This window comes from Peromyscus californicus, unplaced genomic scaffold, assembly GCF_007827085.1.
Source record: "Peromyscus californicus insignis strain IS unplaced genomic scaffold, ASM782708v3 Scaffold_14__1_contigs__length_90479793_seg_2, whole genome shotgun sequence".
Classification (NCBI taxonomy): domain Eukaryota; kingdom Metazoa; phylum Chordata; class Mammalia; order Rodentia; family Cricetidae; genus Peromyscus; species Peromyscus californicus.
The window spans coordinates 49,776,132-49,800,685 of record NW_026294436.1 but is presented as its reverse complement, the minus strand read 5'-3'; the positions used below and the strand labels follow the sequence as shown (position 1 = coordinate 49,800,685).

Below are 24,554 nucleotides of genomic sequence, written 5' to 3'. Positions count from 1 at the left end.
CTTAGTTAATGCATATAAAGTACTTAGAGCAATTCCGGGTACAAGGCAAGGACTCTTTCCAAGCTATTTTACACTGACACCATGCAGATAAAAACACAAAATTGGAGCTGGAGAGATAGCTGCTCATTGATTAAGGTACTTGCTACTCTTGCTGAAGACCCAAGTTCAGTTCCCAGCACCCACTTCAGGCAGCTCACACCACCTGTAACTCCAGCTCCAAGGGATCCTGTGGTGGTATTTTACTTGTACTGAAATGTGATTTTAATTGTATGTTAATAAATAAAGTTGCCTGGGGGTCAGAGGTATTAGAGCCATAGCAAGTTCGTGGCGGTGGTGGCGCATGCCTTTAAGGACCTGGAGGGCGGTACATACAGGCAGTGACGAGGCAGTCACGTGTTTGGGTTCACAATCAATGAGAAGGCAGAACAGCTAGACTATATAAAGACATACACACAGGAAGTAGGTCCCTTTTGGAGAGCTCTCTTGACTGAAGAGGATCGCTGAAGCAGGAAGGGTGAGGCTCTTAGCTCTGACCTCTTGGCTTTCTTCTCTGAATTGGCTCTGTGTTTCTTATTTAATAAAACGGTTGGTTACATCTACAGGATCCAACACCTCTGGCTTCTATGGGCACCTATAGTCACACACAGCCACACACAAACACACATACCTACACACAATTAAAAATGATAAATAAAATTATAAAAAAGTTAAAAACAACAAAAAAAACCCAAAAAATACAAAACCAATAATCAGATGTCATGGCAGAATATAAATACATTCTACAGCAGGGTGATCTTTTCAAAGGAGTCCCAAAGGGAAGAGAGCTGCCTCCATGGCTAAGAACACTTACTGCTCTTTTAGAGGACCCTGGTTCAGTTCTCAGCATCCAAATAGATTACTACTCCAGTTCTAAGGAATTTGGTCCTCTTTTCTGGCCTCCATGGGTACCATGCACACACAACATGCACTTATGTACATGCAAGCAAAATATTCATTCCCGTAAAATAAAAATAAATAAAAGTAGTCACAATAAGACCTTAGTAAGTTACTAACTATATCAAGTAGTTAATCTATCTCAGTAGATTTTGAAACAAATAATATTTTCTTAAATTAAATTACTCTTTTTGTTTGTTTGCTTGTTCATTATTTGTTGTTTTTTGAGACAGGGTTTCTCTGTGTAGCCCTGGCTGTCCTGGAACTTGCTCTTCAGACCAGGCTGGCCTTGAACTCTGGGAGCTAGCCTACCTCTGCCGGGCTAATTAAATTATTCTTAACTCAAGCCCAGAAGGTGACTTTGCTACTGAAAAGATGATGTCAAGATTTTGTCTGGTGGGCTGCTGGGTAGTTGAATGCATGTTCAGATTAATCAAGAGCAGGAAATTTCTTTCCTGATTATTTCACAGAAAGTTGCTCACATGGTATTAATACCTTTACTATGGTTGAGGCATCTGACATTTGAAGTAAAATTTTTTCAAGTTCTTTAAAAGCTTGGAACAATCTTCAAAAGCTGCTGAGTCTACTTGTCCTTGGAAACCCTGGGCCTAACATTTTCCCTCTGCTAGACTATTCCTCTAACTTTTTTCTTATCAGAATGGAAACATAACTGCCTAATGGACAAAAGAGGAGCAGTGGTAATATTTATGAATAAAAAGAGGATGAATTTGATTAAACCATTAATGTTTTAGGCTCCTCTCTAAATTCTTGCTGAAGATCTTTAATCAGTTATGGAGAGTTACTTATTATCTCAGAAATGCTTACTTAGTCACTGACTAAGAAACGAACTGTGTGCAGATCAAAGACAAGGAGTTAGGGTCAAAGGGCAGAGAGCAAAGGCCAATGAGCAGATAGTTTGACCTTCCTCCTCAGGTTTTCAGAGCTAAATAATGAAGAGACTGGACAGCTGTGGTGGTGAGTAGTGTGAATGATGTATTAGACATGCTGGGCTAAGAGACCCAAATACATCAAATCAGAAAGATCACTTTCTCTTTCTTCCTTGAGACCCTGATTAAAGTCACCCACAAACCCACACCTGTGCCTTCTGATCCCCTTCTCAGCTGTTCTTTTTGACCACAATAGACTTTGACAAAGCTATGGTTCTTTGCCTTTAGGATTTCCAGAAATGAAATCAGAGGGGCATATCTATTTGCTGGTGTTAAATAATATTTAACTCTGAGAGGTTAATGTTTAGTTACACACTTCTTTAGAGGACATATCTGCATGGCATAATGCTTCTCACTTACATAGATCTAAGATGAATCAGTCTTCTCATTTCTTTCCAGTTTATGATTTGGGGTGCCTTCCTGGTCCTTAATAACTTCCATTTAACTACAGAATACTTGTTTTAAGCCTGTAACAAATACTTTTGTGTTCTATAAAAAGGGCAAATTTAAGAGTCAGATGGCAAACTAGGCTCTCTGGACCCCGGTTTTCAAAACGAAGAGCTGTATCTTAATGACAGGTCACAGTTAATGGAGAAATGGTTGTTGGCATTACCCTGGATTTCAAGGACCTTTGTTCAGCTTCTAATCTATCATGATAAAATCTCAAGAAAATTTCATACTCATTTAAATTGAAACAGCATTACTGAAGGCATCAAGGTAGAAATGAAGACAAGCTGGGCTAGAGAGATGGCTCAGCAGTCATGAGTGCAGACTCCTCTTCCAGAGGACTCAGCTTGGATTCCCAACACCCATGTCAGGAGGGTCACAACTGCCTAGAACTCCAGCTCCAGGGGACCTAACACCTCTGACCTCTGTGAGCAACTACTTACACGAATCGCATGCACTTCCACACATGCCCACACACAATTTTAAATAAATAAATAAATAAGCCGGGCGGTGGTGGCGCACGCCTTTAATCCCAGCACTCGGGAGGCAGAGCCAGGCGGATCTCTGTGAGTTCGAGGCCAGCCTGGGCTACCAAGTGAGTTCCAGGAAAGGCGCAAAGCTACACAGAGAAACCCTGTCTCGAAAAACCAAAAAAAAAAATAAATAAATAAATAAATAAATAAATAAATAAATAAATAAATAAAACTTAGAAAAAATAAAGACAAGCATTAGTTGGTAGGAATGGAAGAACGTCTGGATTCTGCTTACAGGACACAGCAGTAAAGAGATGTTTGCTTGTCTAGATAGAACATGCTTTCCCATTCCCCCCCTATCAGCTCAGCTAGCTCACACCTCTCAAACCTCAGCTGCAAAACCAAGTGACCCTTGAGGTTCACTTGCTGCCAACAGAGTTTATATGATGAGAAGAGAGGCTGGAAAAGGAAAAAAGAGGGGCTGGAGAGATTGCTTGATGACTAAGAGCACTGGCTGCTTTCCCAGAGGACCTGGGATTGATTCCCAGCACCTACACAGCAGCTCACAACCATCTGTAACTCCAGTTCCAGGGATCCAGTGCCCTCTTCTGGCCTCTGTATGGACTAGGCATGAATGTGGTTCACAGACACACATGCAGACAAAACACCCACACACATAAAATAAAATGAAATATACAAGGAAGGAAGGAAGGAAGGAGGGATGGAGGGAGGAGGGGAGGAGGGAAGGAAGGAAGGAAGGAGGGAGGGAGGGAGGGAGGGAGGAGGGAAGGAAGGAAGGAAGGAGGGAGGGAGGGAGGGAGGGAGGGAGGGAGGGAGGGAGACCAAAGGAGCAAGTATAGCTAGGTCTAGCACAGACATTGGATTTCTCGCAAGGGAATAGGCTTGTGTTTCAGTTACCAAATGCAACATGCACACATGCACGCACGCTCACACTGAAGGTCTCTTTCTCATTTCTTTTTAAAAGGATAGTGTTTGAAACCAGATTTTTGTGTGTGTTCTACTTGGTGAAAGCAGCATGAGTTGTTTTCTACAGTGAAATTACACCTGGAGTCTTACTCAGCTGGGGTATAATTTGCAAAAAGAAGCTAAGAAGCCTGACACCTATTAGACATGCCATGAAAGTTACAACCATTCCTCTTTCTTCCTGGGTAGAGGCTGAGAAGGAGTGAGCAGATGGCTATATCGGAACCACCCTAGTCAGGCTTTGGTAGAGGACTCAGAAGCAGGTGGATGAATCAGCTCTTCACGTGTTGATGCTTCACAGTGACAGATGTGGCAAGAGCTGAATAAAAGGGTGAAGAACAACTGAGCACCCAAAGGACTCAGGAGCCACACATCTACCCCAGGGAAGCCACAGACTAGGACTCTGCAAAGGTTTGGTCCCAATGCCCACCCCTTTATGCTGGGGTGGAGCTTAGCACTGGACAGAAGCCTTGGGTGTATATGGAGAGAAGGGAAATAGAAATAAGGCAGGTTCTCCAAGACTGAGACATAAACTTGGGGGGCTGGGGAAGTGTTCATGAGTGGGCCCCATCAGCCCTGTCCTTTTATGCATCTTCCTTTCCATTCACCTTCAGAAGTCTCCCGTCATACTTAGCTACTGACTGCACCCCACGGCTTGACACTGAAGCGTTAGATAAGTGGCGTCCTACCATACAGCTCATTTTACCCTCTCTCAGACACACGTCACCTCTTCTGCAGCCCAGGTCGTTTATACTCCACCTCCCTCTCACACATCTATCGACTTTTAATTTTTCATGTACTTTGCCATGAGGAAGGGGACTATCAAACAAGATCAAGTTTAAATGGCACTTTTGATGAGATACTATAAACTGGCATATTTTATTTTTTCACTGGTGAAGTGTAATGTAAGTTCCTTCATGGTATATTTAGGATATTTAAATTTAAAAAACAGAGCTCTTCTTAAAAATATATTATAGCCTTTTCACTTGATCCTAATACATTTATTTTTAAATGGTCAAAGTGGCAAAACTTTTGATAATACAAGATAATCAACATTAGTTGAGACTATTCTTTTAAAATAGATTTTAAAAAGATTTTGTTTTTATTTTTAAGCATGTGTGTGTGTGCTGGATACGTGACTGTGAGTGCAGGTGCCCATGGAGGGCAGAGATGTTACTGGAGCTGGAGTTACAGTTGTGAGCTGGGAATCAAACTTGGGTCCTCTGCAGGAGCAGCATGGGCTCTTAACTGCTGAACCATCTCTCCAGTCCTAATTTAATCTATTCTCATTGCTTTAACACAAACTAATTTGTGTCTTGTCTCTATTCTCTCAGATAAGTATTATTATTATTATCCTAGTCTTAAAATGAGGGATTGAGGCACAACAGTTTAAACAACTTTCTTAAATATCAACTAAGTGGTAGATCTGGAATTTAAACCCAGATCGTCTGATTCAAGATGCACCCGCTATTCTTAAAATATTTAGCCACAGAGCTAGCCCTTAATGTACTGTCATTACATTTAATATTAATGAATTTTGAGAACAGTGTATTGAATGCCTAGCTACTGGGGATTGAATAACTAACATAAAATACAAGCCAATGTTCTCACAGAGCAGAGGCTGTGGGAGACAGGCTATTATTCAAGAACTGTATTCATGAAGATATGGATTTCTACTCACAGTAGGATATTTCTAAATACCTGGGCTACTGTGTCCTTTAGGCTTCTTACTGGATGAGCACAGCATATGTTTCCATTACTATTCACCTTCAACTTCCATCTTTGGTTAAGGGGGCTCTGCTTTATCAGGTCATTTCATGGTTCAGAAATCTTTGATGGATCCTGTTTTCCACAGCCAAAGAAGCTGCTGTTCGGTATGCATAGAAAAATCTTTCATGCTCACCCATAGTGGGCTCCGGCAAACCATCAAGGAAATATACATCTGCCTAGTAGTAGTCTTGGAATCTTACCAATAAATCAAGAATTGGCTCTTGAATTCAAATTTTTTAGCCATCTTGGTCCTAGTTTTCTGGTAACAAAAGCATTAGGTGTAGAACTTGAGGCAGACGTGGGTTTGAGTTTCAGTCTCTGCCACGTATGTATAGTGTGATCCCAGAGGAGTCATTCCACTCAAGAGAGCGTCACTCTCACGTACAAACTGGAAATAACGGAACTTCCAGGTGATCCAAGCAAACCATTTAACAAATGCGGCATATACCGCTTGGTAAATAGCATTTATTACTTTTATTATCCATAGCTTAATGCTTTTTGTCACCAGAAAACTTCCAAAGGCCCCATAACTTCCCTGCAATTTATATTTCCATATTTATCTCCCATAGTTCATTAAAAACAACCCTCTATTTCAACCAGTTTTGATAAACCCAGTGTCTCCTAACAACAGCTTGCCATACTCTGTTTTGGCACATTATAAAACCAGCTTTATTCTTCAAGGGCTTCTCCCGTGCTGTCTCCGTGGTGAACTTTCCCTGGTCCCTCCAGCCACAGCTACAATGCTTCCCACTCAGCTCTCATGCTTACTGTTTCCAACCCTTCCATATGCACTGTCTATCAACACTGTTTATATCCACACTACAGCTCAACTCTGCAAGCACACCCTGTTATACTGATCTAACTCTCACTTCCTTAAAGATTGTAATAAGACAGAATCCAATGAAATGATCATATATTCTTACTAGCAAATGAATGAAATTCATTAACTTAAAATTCAGAAAAGTTACTTTTAAATTCCATATATTACACTGAAGGGCTCAAAGTTATTTTAAAAAGTGTGATTTTTGAAATAGAAAACTATGAGAGTCAACCTTTATTGGTCATCGCTGAATTTAGTTTTTAGGATTCACATTTATGATATATTTGAGCTCAATTTATTCTAGACATTAAAAAAAAAGATGCGAACTCTCCACACAATTAGAAGGATTTTAGTTGTGTACTGTATTGTAATTTGTACAGTTTTCTTTAGCATGTACAAAATCCAATATACTTGTGACGTAAGGAGTCTTAAACAGTTTACATTCTTTTTTGAGTTATGAAATACGATATGTGTCTTTTACCCTAGCTCTGAATAAAGCCAGGAAAGAGTGCAACGATTCCACAATTAGGTGGAAATTCCATGACTGCTGATTGCCACTCCACAAATGGCAGTCACCTATGACAGCTTTTCATCACTTCCTAGAAAAACAGGAAAGCCAGGACATCTAAGGTGTGCTGTGCCAGGCTTGGTGGCCATTGTCACCTGGGGAGAAGGGAGGATTTCCCCACAGACACGGAGCTAGCTGCCTGAGCCAAGTGGCCATCCAGAGTGGAACATCTAGTGATTTTCATGGCTGTTTTTCAACTATCGACACAAGATAGGACAGCTTTTCCTGCTGCCCATGCATCAGATGAGTTCGACCGCTGTACTCTCCGCACACCACCGCCATTTTAAAACAAAATGATGCTGATGCTGCTGGGAAATGATTTTCCCAGTGTCTTCACTGGTCTGTTCTTTGAATGTCCATGTCTGAGAAGTCCCAAACTTGAGGACATTAACCAAGAGAATATCACAGTGAGAGTCTGCAGTTTCTCCGTCTTAGGGTAGGGGCTGTCCAAGCGTGGCATCCTGATCCAACACAACACTGCCAAAGGAGAACTTGTTAGAAATGCAAGCTCTCAGGCTTGGCCAGATCTAGCCAATCAGAGACCAGAGAGGAGCACAGTAAACTGTTTGAAAAAGCCTGCCAGGAGATCCCACACTGCTGCTCACTTCGAAAAGCACTGTCTCACAATAGGCACAATAGGGGAGTTGAGACAATGTGTGGAGAGTAGTAACAGGCTGTTTAAGGTCTTCTTTAGCCCTATGGTTCGGTATCTATTTCTTGTGGATTTTCCATAGTTACTAATTAAACTTGTTTTTCGGCAGTATTTTCTACTGTCTCCACTCCACATATAAGACAATCTACATACAGAGTAATCAATCACATTAACTATCGTCTTTACATCATTCATCCTGTTCCCATTCACAATGGGAGGACAAATTTAAAACAAGCTAGCACCATGGATGTGCTGAGAAACTGAAAGACCTATGGACTTACAATTCTCTTTATGGCGTTAGGCATTACAACCAATGCTTCAATATTATAGAATCAAGTTCACAGAAACTCCATGAAGAAAGTAGGCATTATGATTATTCAGGGCAAGTTATTCCGGCACTCTGTTACTAGAGAGCCATTCTTGTCTTTGAATAAGATTCAAGGTCTAACCTGTGCTAAGTGAGGGAAACACTAGTGTTTTCAGTGTCCTAGATACAGATGGTTGCCCTGCACCACTCTGCACTCAGGGGAAGGCATCGCCTCGGTTTGTCCGCTTGACTTATCCTTCACATCCAGCTGTTCATGTGCATCACTTTGTCCTTCCTAAATGTCGTCAGAAAACCATGGCTCCTGGACATCCTAGTGGCCACTTTCACTAAGGCTACACAAATTTTTCTTGAACTATCTTCAGAGTCATCCCCTCTGTACAACACACACACACACACACACACACACACACACACACACACACACACACACACTATTCTTTATAGCAATTCCATGACCAGTTCTCCTTATTATCCAGAATGCTCTATTTAACACAGACATGACTGTGTTACCATGCACACACACACACACACACCACACCTGCTCCTTCTCTATAGTGATCCCATGACCAGTTCTCCTTACGATCCAGAATGCTCTATCTAACACTGACATGACTGTGCTAGCCTGCACAGTACCTTCCCTTGGATCACAGATGGCTCTGGATGAAGTTCATGTCTTCACGTGATTTTACAAGCCCCCGGCAACTCTTCTAACTCTTCACTTGCCACTTCCCACTTCCGGGCCACAGCGTCAGCCCTGCTAGACTATTTTTAGATCCGAAGAGAAAGCTGTTGGCTCTTGTCTTCGTACATTGTGTTCCTTCGACAGTATACACGTAAGAATCAATTTTGTTTCCTTCAAGACAGAAACTAAAACAAAGGGTAAATCATGGTGTCAGGACATGGAGATGCCTGTGCTAACCATGGCCAGTAAACCCAGGACTGTCCAATCACAACACTTACCTCCACTTACACTGATTTCTAGCTGGTTCTGAGTCACTAGAACCAGAGTGTGTCCATAATGACGTGTCTGAATTCAGACTTGCTTTCCTCAACTGTTTATGCTACAATATTTAACTGCCTCCTAAATTCCAGTCAGCAATCAAAAAGTGATATGACCATGTTATAGGATGTTTGGAAAAAGAAAAACAGGGAAGGTCCATAGTTCACCATTATATAGAAAAATTAATGTAACTACTATTAGAGACCAGGGAGCAAGATCCTTGTAATGTTTACTGATGTTCTCAATGCAGTATGTGTGTGTGTGTGTGTGTGTGTGTGTGTGTGTGTGTGTGTGTGTGTGTGTGCGTGTCTGTCAGAGAGAGAGAAAGAGAGAGAGAGAGAGAGAGAGAGAGAGGTACAAATGTGTATATACATGTGTGTGCAGTTGTGTATACCTATGTATACATGTAGAGGCCAGAGGAGAATGTTGGGTGTCCTCCTCTATGGCTCTCTGCTCTGTTCCTTTAAGACATGTTGTCTCACTGAACATGGAGCTTGGTGATTATTATGTAGGCTGGACACAACCCTCAATGATTCTCCTGCTCCATCCTCCCTTCTGTCCAGCACTGGGGTGACAGCCACATGTGGCCACACATGTCTTTTCAGGTGGATAAGAAGGACTCGAACTTAGGTCCTCACGCTTGTGCAGGTGCTCTTACCCCTAAGCCAGCTCCCCAGTCAACAGTGATGTGTTTAAATTTTAAGTGATAAATATCTGAGTGGAGGGTGACTGACCTATGACCCTGGTGTATAGGATTCAGATAGTCTTGAATATGCCACCATAGTCCATTCAGCGGCTTTGGAGATTTCAAGTGTTTTCTATTGTTGATGGAGATAGTAAGACAAGAGGGGCCTGGAACAGACCATGGAAGCAAAATGAAAGGCAGAGAACTAGGCGTTTTCCTTCAGTGAAGGCTGGGGAAATGACAGATGATCCTTGATAATCACCAGCACCAGGGTAAGACCAGGACTGACGATGAGGTGGATCAGGGAACAGTAGACACAGGCCGTGTCACAAAATAAGAGGGGCATTGTTTGTTTCCTTCGACAATGAGGAACTAATGCTCCTTACATGGGTAACACATACCATCAGCAAAATGAACTAGTCAGCATCATGTTAGAAGAGCAAGTGAAAGCTATCCAGAAAAATTTCTGATAGTCAAAGAAATAAATGAAGAAATTTGATTAGAAATTTTTGTTATTTTCTAGGATTCCAAGTCATGAAAGCTAATTGGAAAAACTGAGTGGCTGTGCCAAACTGAGGGGAACTAAGGAGAAAATGAAATGAAACAAATGATTCTGACCTACGTGCTTCGTGTTCATAAACCTTGAGACAACTGACGGGACTCAGAGTCTGAGATGGTAGCAATATATCACCATCAGTTTCTTAATCTGGATACTCATGATGTAGCTGTGTAGGAAAATGCCTTCTGTGTTAAAAATCGACATTAAGGTACTCAGGAATATGGAACATATGGGCAGTTCACTTTCACCTTCTCACAGAAACTTTCTGTGGTTACTGTACTTGGGGCTTTTCTCAAAAATCGAATTTTCTTCATTTAAAAAATTATATTATTTGTGTACAACACAGCTTGTGTGTGGAGGTCAGAGGGCAACTTGCAAAAGTCAGGTCATCAGACTTGGTGGCGGGCTAAGCCATCTTGCCAGCCTCCAGAAAGTTTTAAGTAGACTCTCAAGAAGTGTGTCATGGGATTGGTATTTTAAAAACTGCCTTGGTGAGTCTCATACACCCAGGGTCAGAGTTCTGTTACAGAGTTTTCATTAGGATAAAAGGGGAAATGCTACATGCTTTCATTCCATGGATGAAACACTAAGCAAACTATTGCCCTTTTCCTCTCAAAAATCATATACTGAAGTCTTTTACAAGTAGGACAATCTCAGTGTGGTGGCGCACGCCTTTAATCCCAGCACTGAGGAGGCAGAAGCAGGCAATTCTCTGTGAGTCTGAGGCCAGCCTGGGCTACAGTAATATCTTGTCTCAAAGAAAAAAGTCAGGGTATGAAAGAGTGTCATGTAGAAGCATGTATGCACAAACAGACCCTGTACTGTAGTATCAGGAACAACTGTTCATTTAAGACCCTGTGCCATTGGACAAGGCAAGTACTGTTATCTATCTTCAGTTCATAGAGTGAGGAAACCAGGGATCAGTGAGATGAGCAGTTTGCTTGGAAGCTATTTGATTGCTGGTGGTCCTTTTATAGTACAGGGAAGCACAGTACTGTGAACGCACGCATGGACCTCTGACCCCGATGAAGGGTCGTGGAGCAACAGGAGCTCTCTTTAGCTATGCACACTGTGTCCAATTTAATGACCATGAATACTCCTTCCACGAACATTCACGATCCCAGCTTCCCAGTCTGTAGCCTTGCTGTCAATGGTCCCGATTTAGTTGTGTCCTAAGAAGCAGAAGGTGGGGACAAACTGTGGAAAAGCCCTCAGGTTTTCAATAACAGTTGCCGCAAAGCTCTCCAGCATAGCACCTTGAGAGTCCACTTTACTTCAGCCTCATGGGCACTGGGTATCACCTCCTTAACAGCCTGCCCACAACAGAAGGTCAGTCACGCTCTGGCGACTCGCTGAGCTCACCATTCTTCTCACTAATGTTTTCTTCAGAACATCCGAGTTGCAGCTAGCAGAGTATCAGAGGACCCCGACAGTGAAGTCATTCTAGGACTCCTCGTATTAGAAATCCATCATGGCCATTTGCTCCTACGACCACAAAACTGGCCTTGTCATGACTAGTGGCATCCATAGAAAGCAGATTTCTACATTCATAACACAAGAGAAAGCCAAGTAGCACACGACAGAGTTAAGCCCCAACTAAGAGAACATTCTTGGCTCTAGCAGCATTCCCAATTACATTATACTGATATTAGAAGTGGGCACAGGAGGAAATGTGAATTATCTAAGATCACGTTAAGCAGGAATTAGCCACATACTAGGCGCTGACACTGACAGAACTCTAACTTCTGGATTTTGAGTAATTCTCTAAATTTCACAGTACTAATTTGAAATGAAATATCCGGTATAGTTTGGCCGGACATTTTTTTTTTCTATTTTGGTAAGACTAAGCACCTCTCCTTATATTAAAACTGGGCAAGGCAACCCAGTATAAGGAATAGATTCCCAAAAGCCAGCTAAAGCCTTAGGACAGCCCTTGCTCCCATTGCTAGGAGTCCCACAAGTAGACCAAGCTACACAATTATCTCTATATAGAGGGCCCAGGTCAGTCCCATATAGGCTCCCTGGTTGTCGGTTTACACTCTGTGAGCCCCTATAAGCCAGGTTAGTTGTTTCTGTGGGTTTTCTTGTGATGGCCTTGACCTTCCTGGCTCCTACAACTCTTCCTCCTTCTAAATTTCATAATACTAATTTGTAATGAAATATACAGTGTAGTTTGGTTAGACATATTTTAATCCTTTTACATTTAAATGTCTTTCTAAACTGTGCCCAATAATAATCCGTTTCAGATTATATGAACAAAAGTCACAGGTATACATTGATAATATTTTAATGGAAAGAAAGCAAATGGTTAACAGGATTTCAGCTTCACTGAGTAACAGATTCTATTCAAACCTAACGTATAAGCCTTAATGTGTCAAAAGGAGAAGGGAATGTTGTTATAAACTGAACTTATAGTAAACACTACTTTTTGATAATTAAAAATAAAACCTGTCATATTTATCAAGTGCATCTAAAATTTACACTAGGGCATAAAGTTTAGGTAAGATTTTAGTAAACTGGAGCTGGAGAGATGGCTCAGAGGTTAAGCGCACTGACTGCTCTTCCAGAGGTCCTGAGTTCAATTCCCAGCAACCACATGGTGGCTCACAGCCATCTGTAATGAGAACTGGTGCCCTCTCCTGGCCTGCAGTCATACATGCTGTATACATAATAAATAAATAAATCTTTTTTTTTAAAAAAAAAAAAAAAAGATTTTAGTAAACTGATGTCTTCAGCTATACCAGAAAATCTTGATGAAGATCATGGAGTCATCCTCTATAGCAGTAAAACTGTAAGCTGCTGAAAATTAGTTATTCCTAGGACATACATAAATGACCCCGTGGTTGTCATAAAAGGAGAGACACTCATACAGAGTTGGAGAAAGGCCATCTTCTCATTAAGTTCTAAACAAATTCTCAAGTCAGTTAGGGTCCTGTTTGTATCTTATCGAGAACCAGGTAAAACGTATCTATAGTCTATTTGGGGAAATAAATTTAAGGGAGTAAGAAAACTTTTATAAAATGTAAGTTATAACAAAAAGAATATATTTTGTTGGCACATACTTAATATAAAAACCAGACACAGGTATAAGAAAATTACTCAGTGAGTGATAATATATAACATAAGGATGGGATATTTAATATGTAACACTGTGATAGCTCACATAAAATGTCAAACAAATTCCATGTGGTTTAACATTTCCATTATAGGAAAATAAAAAGTAAATATTGGAGAAATGGCTTTCTAATGTGACTTTAAAGGCAGAAATAATCTTAAAAGGCCTAATGGATTTTATTATACAAGTAAGAATCAACAAAATAAAACTCAAAGAACTAATGAAATTTAATTTTTTAAGAAAGATTCTTTTGTGTCACCCTCTGGAGTACCTAGGACCGTGGGTGCATGCTTGGTTATATTTGATCTCTTGAGTTATTAGTATAAAGTTATTGGATGGCCAAGAACCAATGCAATCCCAGACTACGAAATGGTTTGAAATGTACAAGAACTGTGGAGATCACTGGTGCACCTGGAGTATAAGCAGGATTTCCACACTGCTTTGTCTTACCTCTAGGAGCCCATCCTCCGGCAGATCTGTACAGTGAACAGCATTCTGAATCTTAGTTTTACCAAAGATTGCTCTGAGGGTCTCAGGACGTAAATGCCGGGCAATTTCCTATGAAATACACACACACGTATAGGTTTAAGTCAGTAAAAGGTATTAGTAAGAAAAAGCATTAGCTACATGAAACATCTTAATTATTTTATTTTGTAAAATCCAAGTTATACATTGAGGGTGCTAATTTTTCTGGGAAACAAAATGAATATATGAAAATTTTGACCACTGAAAATTTTATATTTACCAGTAGAAATTTTTTAAATATAAAAAAATCTTAGTGCTGAATTACTGTATTTATTTGTGTGTGTGTGTGTGTGTGTGTGTGTGTGTGTGTGTGTGTGTGAGAGAGAGAGAGAGAGATAGAGAGAGAGAGAGAGAGAGAGAGAGAGAGAGAGAGAGAACAACCTGTATGTCAGTTCTCTCCCACTATATGGGTCCCAGGGATTGAACTCAGTTGTTAATCTTGGCAGCAGGCTCCTTTACCTGCTGAGTCACCTTTTCTGCCCTGGTGTGGGGGTTTGAATAAGAGTGGGCCCCTGGGCTCATATATTTGACTGCTTGGTCACCAGGGAGTGAAACTATTTGAAAGGATTAGAAGAATTAGGAGGTGTGGCCTTGTTGGAGTAGGTTTGGTTTGTTGGAGGAAGTGCGTCACTGTGAGTGGGCTCAGGTTTCAAAAACCCATGTCAGACCCAGGCCCCATCCCTTCTCTCTGCTTGTGGATCAGGATGCAGCTCTCAGCTACCTCTCCCACACCACACCTGCCTCCTGCTGCTGTGCTCCCCACACCTGCCTGCTGCTGTGCTCCCCACACCACACCTGCCTCCTGCTGTGCTCCCCACACCTGCCTGCTGCTGTGCTCCCCACACCACACCTGCCTGCTGTGCTCCCCACACCACACCTGCCTGCTGTGTGCTCCCACACCACACTTGCCTGCTGCTGCACCCCACACCACACCTGCCTGCTGCTGCGCCCCCTGCCACGTGCTGCCTGCCATGATGATAATGGACCCGCCCTCTGACACTGTAAACCAGCCCCCAATTAGATGCTTTCTTTAGGAGTTGCCCTGGTTGCAATGTCTCTTCACAGCATTAGATCAGTAACCAAGATACACAGCAAGTCCTTTTCTGTGGCCCAGTGTATAATGCATTGTATTGGGAGACAAACAATAATTACATTTCTTTTTACAATGGATTATTAGAACCACATCAAATAAGATTACTGTGAAAATTTTATGAGGTTAGTAAATATCTTAACTTTATTTAAAATGAACCAGTTTCATGGTACTGATTTTATAGTTTTAACAACTTTAAATCTGCTTAGCATTAGATCATCTTCAGGGAGAAAAATGGCCACACATAGCCCTGGATTTAGTGAGGCTAAGATAGATACAGCAATACAAGAGCACAATAAGGAAACAGTACATTTGGGCAAAAGTTTTAAATAGGGAAGAAAGTGTGGACCTGTGTGATGGGGGAGGGAAAGATGATGGAAAGGCAGATTGGTGAGTTTGAGCTCAGTTCATCAGGTAGAAAAGGACCGAGACAGAAGTGAACTGGGAAACAGATCACCAGCGTAGCGGTTCTTAGGTTAAGTGGAAATTCCAGGGTGAGGAAAGGATTGATAATAAGCAGTCTTAAGGCATAACCATGGCTGGAGACAAGATGAGGGTTAGAATGTCGAAGAAAGAGAAGAACAGGTTGTGTGGCCAAGTTACTGAAGGACCGTCCACTTCCGTGGGCATACAAATCAAAATGGTGCCAGGCACATCTATGGTGCATGGATACTGAGTAACACTCACAACAAATTAGGGGTGCTTTTAAAGTATTCATTTATTTAATTATAGCTACATGTCACTGTAAGAGCATGCTGAATCAACATACATTGATCCTATATACCGAATGTGGTCCCATAGGTTAGCAATTCCCTATCATCTCATTGAATTATAACAGTCTAATGTGGCACAATGTACTACCCACCCGACTGTGGTGATACAAGTGTAAGTCATCATTCTCTGCCAGTCATACAGTTATGCACAGTCGGGAACAGCAGACAGTAACAACAAAGGACTAAGTGACCAGTTTATGTATTTCTCATGCTATTCTTCGTATCCTTGGAGTACTCCTACTTATTACAACAACCAGCATGCCACACTACTTGGGGACCATCCTCCACGCTGTCTGCTTAGGCCTTCATTTTGGATCATATAAAAAGGGTCTTGGTTAACTGAAATGTCATATATGCATATTACACATATAAACAACCACACAACATGAACGTGAAATGCCAAGGGTGATCTTTTCTCATCACAAGCCCCATTCATGCTCCAACAGATTCCCCTAATTATTCCTAACAGATTCCTGTTCTTTCTTCTATTAATACTCTATGATGAAAACCACCATGCACACACAATCCATCCTTAACAAGCAGAAATATCTTCCAGCTACAACAAGGCCACACTAAGTACCAACAATTTCGTTTAGTATCACAAATAAATAATCCTTTAGAAAGAATTTATAAACGACAGGTTATGCTGAGAAAATTGGGCTCCTTAAAGAGTAATATTTATTTGCACTTAAAGTCAACAAACTTTCAAACCATCAAATTCCTGGCATATTCATGCTCCTCAACAACCTGGTGCCCAGCTCCAAAGTGCTTGGTTATTTCACATCTCATCACAAGCACTTAAAATTCCGCTCAGGTAATCCTGCAGTGGGAGGGAAAATTCCATCTTAATGAATGCTGTCTAAGTCTACGGCAGTAAAAACAAAAAATTTCCAAACAGTACGGTGACTAGCACAAAACTGAAAACAAAGAAGAGAATGTTTATTTCATTATTCTAAGACTGTGTGCATTTGAATGCCACCGAGTACTGAACGGGTCTGTCCAGTGGGTAAAACACGTCCGGACAAAGAACAAATCGCTCCCGTAGTAAGCTGCTCTTTCAGGCTTCACTGCTGCAGGAGAGACACAAGCAGGAAAAAGCTGTGTCACCTCTCTGTGTCTGGAGAAGGAAGCTGCACCTTCATTTACTCTTCCATCTTTTTACCCACAGTGCCACCCACACCGCTTTGGCAAGGGGACAACAGTCTTTATATTGTCATAGATCCTCTTCATTTGGGAGCCTCTTGATGTTAGCATTCTGGGTCATTCCTGTGTTCCTGAAATTCCCCCTTCACTAATCCCACCTGGTGCCATGATCCAATCTCCTCCTCAGGCTCCTGGATTTCTCTTACCACCCACAATTCAATCTTTTATTTTTCCATACCTTCTGGCTCTCTCTTTCCCATCACATTTAGTGCTGGACATGTCTCTCCAGATGACACTTTAGTCCCTGACTTCTGCCTTTACAACAACATCACCTGGTTATTCCACTGGAATTTTAAACTCCATCTGCCCAAACCTAATCCCATTATCTTCTCTCTAAGGGCTCCCTCTTCCTAATTCCCCACTTCTCATGAACAATTCACCAACATAATCTAGGCAAAAAGCTTTGGCCTCATCCTGAACTGCCTGCTTCCTCCTTGAGCCCACCCCCAGCCTGTCACATCAGAGGGATTTTTCCTCTTGGCACAGCATTCCCCCCACGTCCCCTTCCTACCCTATTGCTACACTTTACTCTCATGATTAGACTCTAGTGGTCTCCTAACAGGCTTCCTTACCTCTACCATTACACTTTTATCCCATTTGTTTACACATATGCTCACTCTTGCTATCCACACAAACTTAACGACAAGGACATACGATCCTTACACAGCCAACACACTGAAAGCTCCTGAAAGGTGCATGGGGGATCAGTATGAATGACTAATCAGATGAGTGGATGGATGAACCAAAGGATTAGTAAGGCCCAAGTTGATAGTCTTTACGGGCGACAGAGTAGAGAAACTCAGTTACTTGGCTACCAGTGCTCAAGGCTCCTTTTCGCTACATTTTCCAGGAGTATTTCTCTCCAGGAATTCTGAAGAAAACTCCTTTGACATATGGAATCACCATTTGACTGACCTATACTTTTTATCTTCATGTATGTGTATGATGTGTGTATATGTGTGTGCGTAGGGGGAAGGCATATGTGTGCCACAGGGCATGTATGGAGGTCAAAGGATGACCTCAGATGTCGATCGTTGCTTTATACCTTGTTTGATATGGAGTCACACTATTTGCCACAATGCACAAAAACCTAGCTGGCTCAAAAGCTCCTGGGTTGCCTGTCTCTCCTCCCATGTCACCGGAGGACACTGAGATTACAGATGCACACCATCATGCCTGGCTTTGCATGGGTTCTGAGGATCTGAACTCAGGTCCTTACACTTGTGTGGCAAACACTTTAGCCACTGAGCTAATTGATCTTTCCTGATCGATTCATCTATTTGTGCACGGATGATTTTATCAGAATTTTGCAAACTAGGGCACATATGACTGAGAATGGAACTGAGAACCCTGAACACTAATTCCATATCTTTGAAAGTGACCTGCTTTGGGACTTAGGATAATGTCACCGACTAAAATGCCAGGTGAGATGGGGACAATCAATCAGAGTAGTATTGCAATATTAAGACAAACTTGAATTCCCTCCAGAACTAAGGTGTCTTCTGGTACAGACACACACTTATGAATAGCTACTATAAACATCAGAGTATGTTACAGTACATGATTTTTCTCCTCATTTGTTAGGCTTATACATTATTATATTTTAAAAATAAATTCCGCTAAAGTGCATTAACTCACATTCTTTTCTTGCCCTTCTGTGGTGATATTGTGTTCCCCCAATATATTGTGCACCCTAATAAACTTATCTGGGGTCAGAGAACAGAACAGGCACTAGACAGACACAGAGGCCAGAAAATGGTGGCACACACCTTTAATCCTAGCATTCTGGAGGCTGAGATCCATCTGGATCTCTGTGAGTTCAAAGCCACACTGGAAACAGCCAGGCATGGTGACATATGCCTTTAATCCCAGGAAGTGATGGCAGGAAGCAGAAAATATATAAGGCGTGAGGACCAGGAACTAGAGCCTGGTTAATCTTTTAGGCTTTTAGCAGCAGTTCAGCTGAGATCCATTTGGATGAGGACTCAGAGGTTTCCAGTTTGAGAAAACAAGATCAGTTGAGGAATTGGTGAGATGAGGTTAGCTGTGGCTTGTTCTGTCTCTCTGATCTTTCAGCATTCACCCCAATACCTGGCTCCAGGTTTGTTTTTATTAATAAGACCTTTTAAGATTTGTGCTACACCCTTCCCTCCCCTCCATCACTCCTATCCTTCCTTCCATTTCCTATTTCTTGCTGGGTATCAAACCCAAGGATTCACACATGCTAAGAAACCACTTTATCACTCAACTCTATCTACAGACTTTCTTTTATTCACCCTGAGACACCGTCTCACCAAATTGCCCAGCCTGTTCTCAAACTTGCAATCCCTTGCCCCAGTTTCCTGAGCAGCTGGAATTACAACCTGTGCCACCACTTTTAGCTAATTCACATTCTTATGTACGACCCTGAGGCATAAAACTTTGAGGCAAGAGTCTCACATGGGGAGAATAAACTTGCTCACAGTTACAATAGTATGCATATTTCCTTGGTTATATATTTTCTAAAAATGAATCATTTTGCTGGGACTGGTGATAGATATAGCTTGTAATTCTACCTGCTGCAGTCACCCAATATTACTTTATTCTATGTATGGATGTTTTGCCTGCATGTATGTGTATGTACCATGTGCATGCCTGGTGCCCATGGCAGCCAGAAGAGGATGTAGAACTGAAGTTATAGATAGTTGTCAACCATGATGTGGGGGATAGGAATTGTGCTCAGGTCCTCCAGAGAGCATCCTGTGCTCTTAACCTCTGAGCCATCTCTCCAGCCACAAGAATCATAATCTTGAAGCCTGTCGGAGATTACAGAGTGAGTTCAAGGCCAGTCTAGACAATTGGGTGAAACCCAGCCCCAAATTAAGAAAGCAAAAGAAGGGGCTAGAAAAGCCCAGTGGTAGAACACATGCCTATCATGTGCAAGACCCTGGAATTATCATCCAGCGCCACACACACACACACACACACACACACACACACACACGCACACACACGCACGCACGCACGCACGCACGCACGCACAAGAGGAGTGATGAGGAGAGAGGAGGAGGAGGAGAGAGAAAGAGACACAGCATCATGTGTTCAGAATGTGTTGAATTATTCCATTAATGAGACTGTTTAATAAGTCAGAGCATGTTACTTGGATAACTTTGCTTACTTAGAGTTGCTGTCATCAGGAAACAGTTTTTCTCAGTGTCTTCTTTGAGAGCTTTTTTCCCCTACCAAATTTACAGGAAAAAACAAAAACCAGCTCACTCCATCTCCTCATTCTCATCTAGATTATTTGGTCTCTGCTTTTTCTCCACCAAAGCACTGCTCAGGGCCTATTACAAAAATTCACTTTTTCTCTTATACAATTGGAACAAAGTAGTCATTTTAAAAACAAATGCCAACTTTTAATTTCGATATACCTGAATATCTTAGAAAACAACAGGAAATGTGACTTCAAAACTGCCACCCAATAGTGACTAGGCTGAATGCTGAGCAAGTCCAGTCCCGGCACTCACACTGCTGGATGCCACATGTCATATCTCTGATCAACCCCATCACCTTCCCCACATCCCACTCTCGGCCACTCACCAACTCAGCTTCTCTTCCCTCATCCACTGCTGTCCCAGACATCTAGACTAGATACCACTGGGCTAGTCCAACATTTGAAAGCCCACACATGAGTACCTATTTCTTTACTGTTCTGTGTTGTATCCTAAATGGCATACTTTGCCTAGTATACAGTAGTTGCTCAACTGATTTTCAGTAAGTGTGTAACTTTCATGACGCTCTTCCCAGAGGTGGAAAATCTATTTTAATACCCCTGATAGCATTCGGTACATCTTACACAAGGATTTACTTTACATATGATGTCTGCATTGCACTGATCCTTCTAAGTATTCAAACACTATGCACTATGGTTTATGAAATACACATATTTCTAAAAACTTGAGCACCAAAACCTCTACACAGACTGGATTGTAAAGTGTTACCTGGGAACTCTGAGAAATACAGCACACTGACCAGAACATACACGTAGGACCTCAAGAACATTCCAGTATTGCTACTGCACACAGTTGCAGCCACTTCTCACTGCTGCTCTTGGATGAAGCTTTGCCAGGTACAGTCTTGACTGAAACCCGAGACATGCACAAGTAACAAATGAGCCCCCACAGGCCCCGGCTCTCTACAGCCCTGTACAGCTCTCAAGTGGACAGCTTCATGGGAGCCCCCGGGGTAACTAGAACACGCCATCTGAGAGTGTAGGCCTGCACTATTTTTCATATGTACAATAAATAAATTCATTCAAACTCCTGAAGGTATCTTTTGCGAGAAGTGCATCTCTCAGAGGGTGCATCAGAAAAATCAGCCTTTGCGGACAGATATCCTACGACTATTTTACAGGTTTTTGTTCTGCCTTGTTTGAATGAGCATGCTTTATGGCAAAAGACAAGAAGCAGGTCCCAAATTTCAGGCTAAAATGATGGTGCCATAATCTGTTCAGTACAGTGTTGAAACCTGACAATCCAGTCATGTCCACACAGCAAGTTACCCAAAATGAATCCAGGTCCTGCCTCTGGGTGTACTCCTTCCTGTGGCCACTCACCAAGGGTATCCATCCATTTAACTGTATGACCATGCATTCTCCCCAGGCTCCAAGAAACACACCTAGCTCAGCTAAGGAGAGAAGCACTCACTCTTCACTTTCATAGGGATCAACAATTACCACACTGTAACTGTTCTCCAGGGAGTTTAATTTTGAACTTACTGTCACTTAGTACTTAATAAAATCAGAGTTAGAAAAGCATCTATATAGAAGTGATTAAAGGAAATAAAATGCGTCCATCATTTCTTTCAGAGGCAAATGCAGAAATACTGCAACAGTGGTGGCCAGACACTGCTGACTTCTTTTATACTTGGGACTCACTAGGGTGACACCATCAGCTTCTTGCTGGGCCACTGGTTACCACTGAGGACAGTGAGTGCTGGGCCACATGGTGTGTTCTCCTGAGATTCAGGAGGAAATTCTCTTCCAAGTTTAGGAAAACTCAGGCTTTTGGTGAACAATCCATTTGTTTCATGCCCAACGAATTCACAGAATTGTTGGTAAGTCTAAACAGCAAATTATATTACTTTCAACTACAGAATATAAGGCAAGGTTTCTGGCGTCCACTGCATCATTGAGTCCCATTTGCCCTATTACCTGATGTTTTCGATTATTTTATATCTATTATATTGTGTACATTTAAAAGCTGCCCTAAATTTTCTACTGAAAAAGGAAGTCTGAAACAAATGCACACATGAAGGATGTTGTAAGTTTTTCAAAGATACAAAGTCAATTTCCAGTACAAGCGTCACATGTCAGCAGGTATTTTGGAATCTATGGCGCTTTGCCCCTATCAGACCTCTCTGGTGCAGTCCTCTCACAATGAGTATTTAAAAAGCATAAAATGCCGCCTTTAATCCCAGCACTCGGGAGGCAGAGGCAGGCGGATCTCTGTGAGTTCGAGGCCAGCCTGGGCTACCAAGTGAGTTCCAGGAAAGGCGCAAAGCTACACAGAGAAACCCTGTCTCAAAAAAACAAAAAAACAAAAACAAAAACAAACAAACAAAAAAAAGCATAAAATGCCATTTTATTCACCCATTATTTCAAGTTTTGAAAGATTTATTTACCTTATATTATTAAGAGATTTGAAATAGTGAAATACCTGTTTAAACTATTTGCATTATTTATTCACCATTATTGTTATTTTTTTATACTATGATATTTTGTTGATAAGTGACTCATTAGGAAAAAAAGGCTGACTTTTAGCTCACTTTTCCATAAACATAAAAAAAAGCCTCCAGAAATTACAAGTCATAAATAACACAGACATTTATTAGTATGGAAATATTTGGTGTGGTTATTTTAATTCTTTACCTTTAATCGATCTTTTCTTTTACAGTATCTTTCATCATTTTTATTTGTAATATCTAGTACAATGACAACACTATATAAATACAGTACTGAGGAAACAGTGACAGAAACAGTGTCCTTCTGCTTTCCTCCATGTCCCTCCTGTCATATGCTTCCTCCCTGTTACCTCCCCTCCCCCCTCACAGCTTGTGTTTATTGCCAGCCCCACAACTCTCCCTTCAAGCCTCTTTTATCCCATCTCATGTGTCCCTTTCTAGTATTCTGGCTTCTCTCAAACTTAATCCCAGCTGAATACATATATTAATGTTTAGAAGCTTTATCTGCATATGAAAGGCACACGGTATTCATATTTCCGAGCCTAGGTAGTCTTGCTTACATAATATTTTCCAGTTCTATCCATTTCCCTGAAGACTCCACCATCTCATTTCTGTTTACAATGGCATGAAATTTCATTGTGTGTATGTACATTTTCATTATCTAGTCATCCACTGACGGGCACCTAGGCTGACTCTGCTTCCTTGCTATTGTGAAAAGAGCTGCAGGACACACGTATGCGAGTCTTTCTGTAGGCTGTAGAGCTCACTGGATATCTGTGCAGGAGTGGTAAGGGTAGGTCACAAGGTAAATCGGTTTTCAGTGTTCTGAGAGGCTACCATACTGCTTCCATAGGGGCTGTCTCAGTCTACACTCCCACCTGCAGTGAATCAAGGCTCCTTTCCTTCCACATTCTCTCCAGAATTTTTCCTCATTTGTTTCCTGATGATCGATAAGCTAGGTTACAGAAAATCCTATTTTTAAATCAGTGCAATGATACATGGACTTCTGTAATTCAACCATTTAAAAATGTAATTGTTGATATATTGGATTCTGCTTTCAAATGTAATTAAAGGAGAGATTTGAAATGCAGCAATTCAATAAATTCTCAAAATCTATTACTCCCAGTACTTACACTAATAGATTACTGGCTAATCAGCTTTCCTTTTCTTATACTCTATTTGTTGGTTTGACTCAGAGTGCAGAGAACAGAATACAGTATGTTTGGCAAATAAAACTCTCTACGTAGGGGCAACGACATAGAAGATAAATTTCTGTTTGGTGACCAGCCATTCATTCTTAATAAAAATTCATGTGTGAGCTGCTTACTGTACACTCTGCATAGCCTAATGTGTCAACTGTGACAAGCTGAGGACAGCGACACAATGTATGTGGACAAATGCTGTTCCCAGCTGCGCCTCCTGCTTACAACCGCCCCAGGTTAATTAGTATTCTGAATCCCAACTCATTCTTTCGTGTATTAATGTGCCTTAGGAATCAGCATCCATCTTGTTACTCAGAGAAAAATCAAAGGAACCATGCAATAATTTAAACGTCTCTCCCTTATGCTACTATGGTTTTAGAAAGAGTAAACAAAATACATTTTAGATGGACATGTTTTATCTCAATTCTGTAGTGGGTAGCCATTCCAGCTTTGATCTGGAAGTTCCAACCCCCATTGAGACTTCGGCAACTGTCACGCCTACAAGGCGGGGCCAAGGGAGGTGCCTGGGGACCCGAAAACTGGATCGGCGGGCGCTCTCTCTGTTGCGGGACCCTGGATAGTGGAGGTGAACCGAGCAGAGCTCCAGAGAACACCGCTGGACTGTGATACACCTTCCCCAGACTCCGCGACCTACCTATTCCTTAATTTGTAAGTTACGCCATTAAATAAATCTCCTTTTAACTACGTGGAGTGGCCTTAATAATTTCACCAATACAATTCAGTAACTTCACCTTCAGA

The 24,554-nt window shown here is 41.6% G+C and overlaps 1 protein-coding gene across 4 annotated transcripts in view; it reads right to left on the bottom strand.

Moving 5' to 3' along the window:
* The window catches only part of Nme7 (NME/NM23 family member 7), a 145,739-nt gene that overhangs the window by 24,288 nt on the left and 96,897 nt on the right, over positions 1-24,554 (bottom strand). For 3 of the 4 annotated variants that reach the window (XM_052737447.1, XM_052737448.1, XM_052737450.1), the window contains one exon: positions 13,732-13,839. In XM_052737447.1, coding sequence (XP_052593407.1) covers positions 13,732-13,839 — 108 coding nt within the window. Of the gene's footprint in view, positions 1-6,707; positions 11,708-13,731; positions 13,840-24,554 lie in introns of those variants that run through there. The other variant, XM_052737449.1, reaches the window with a different exon arrangement.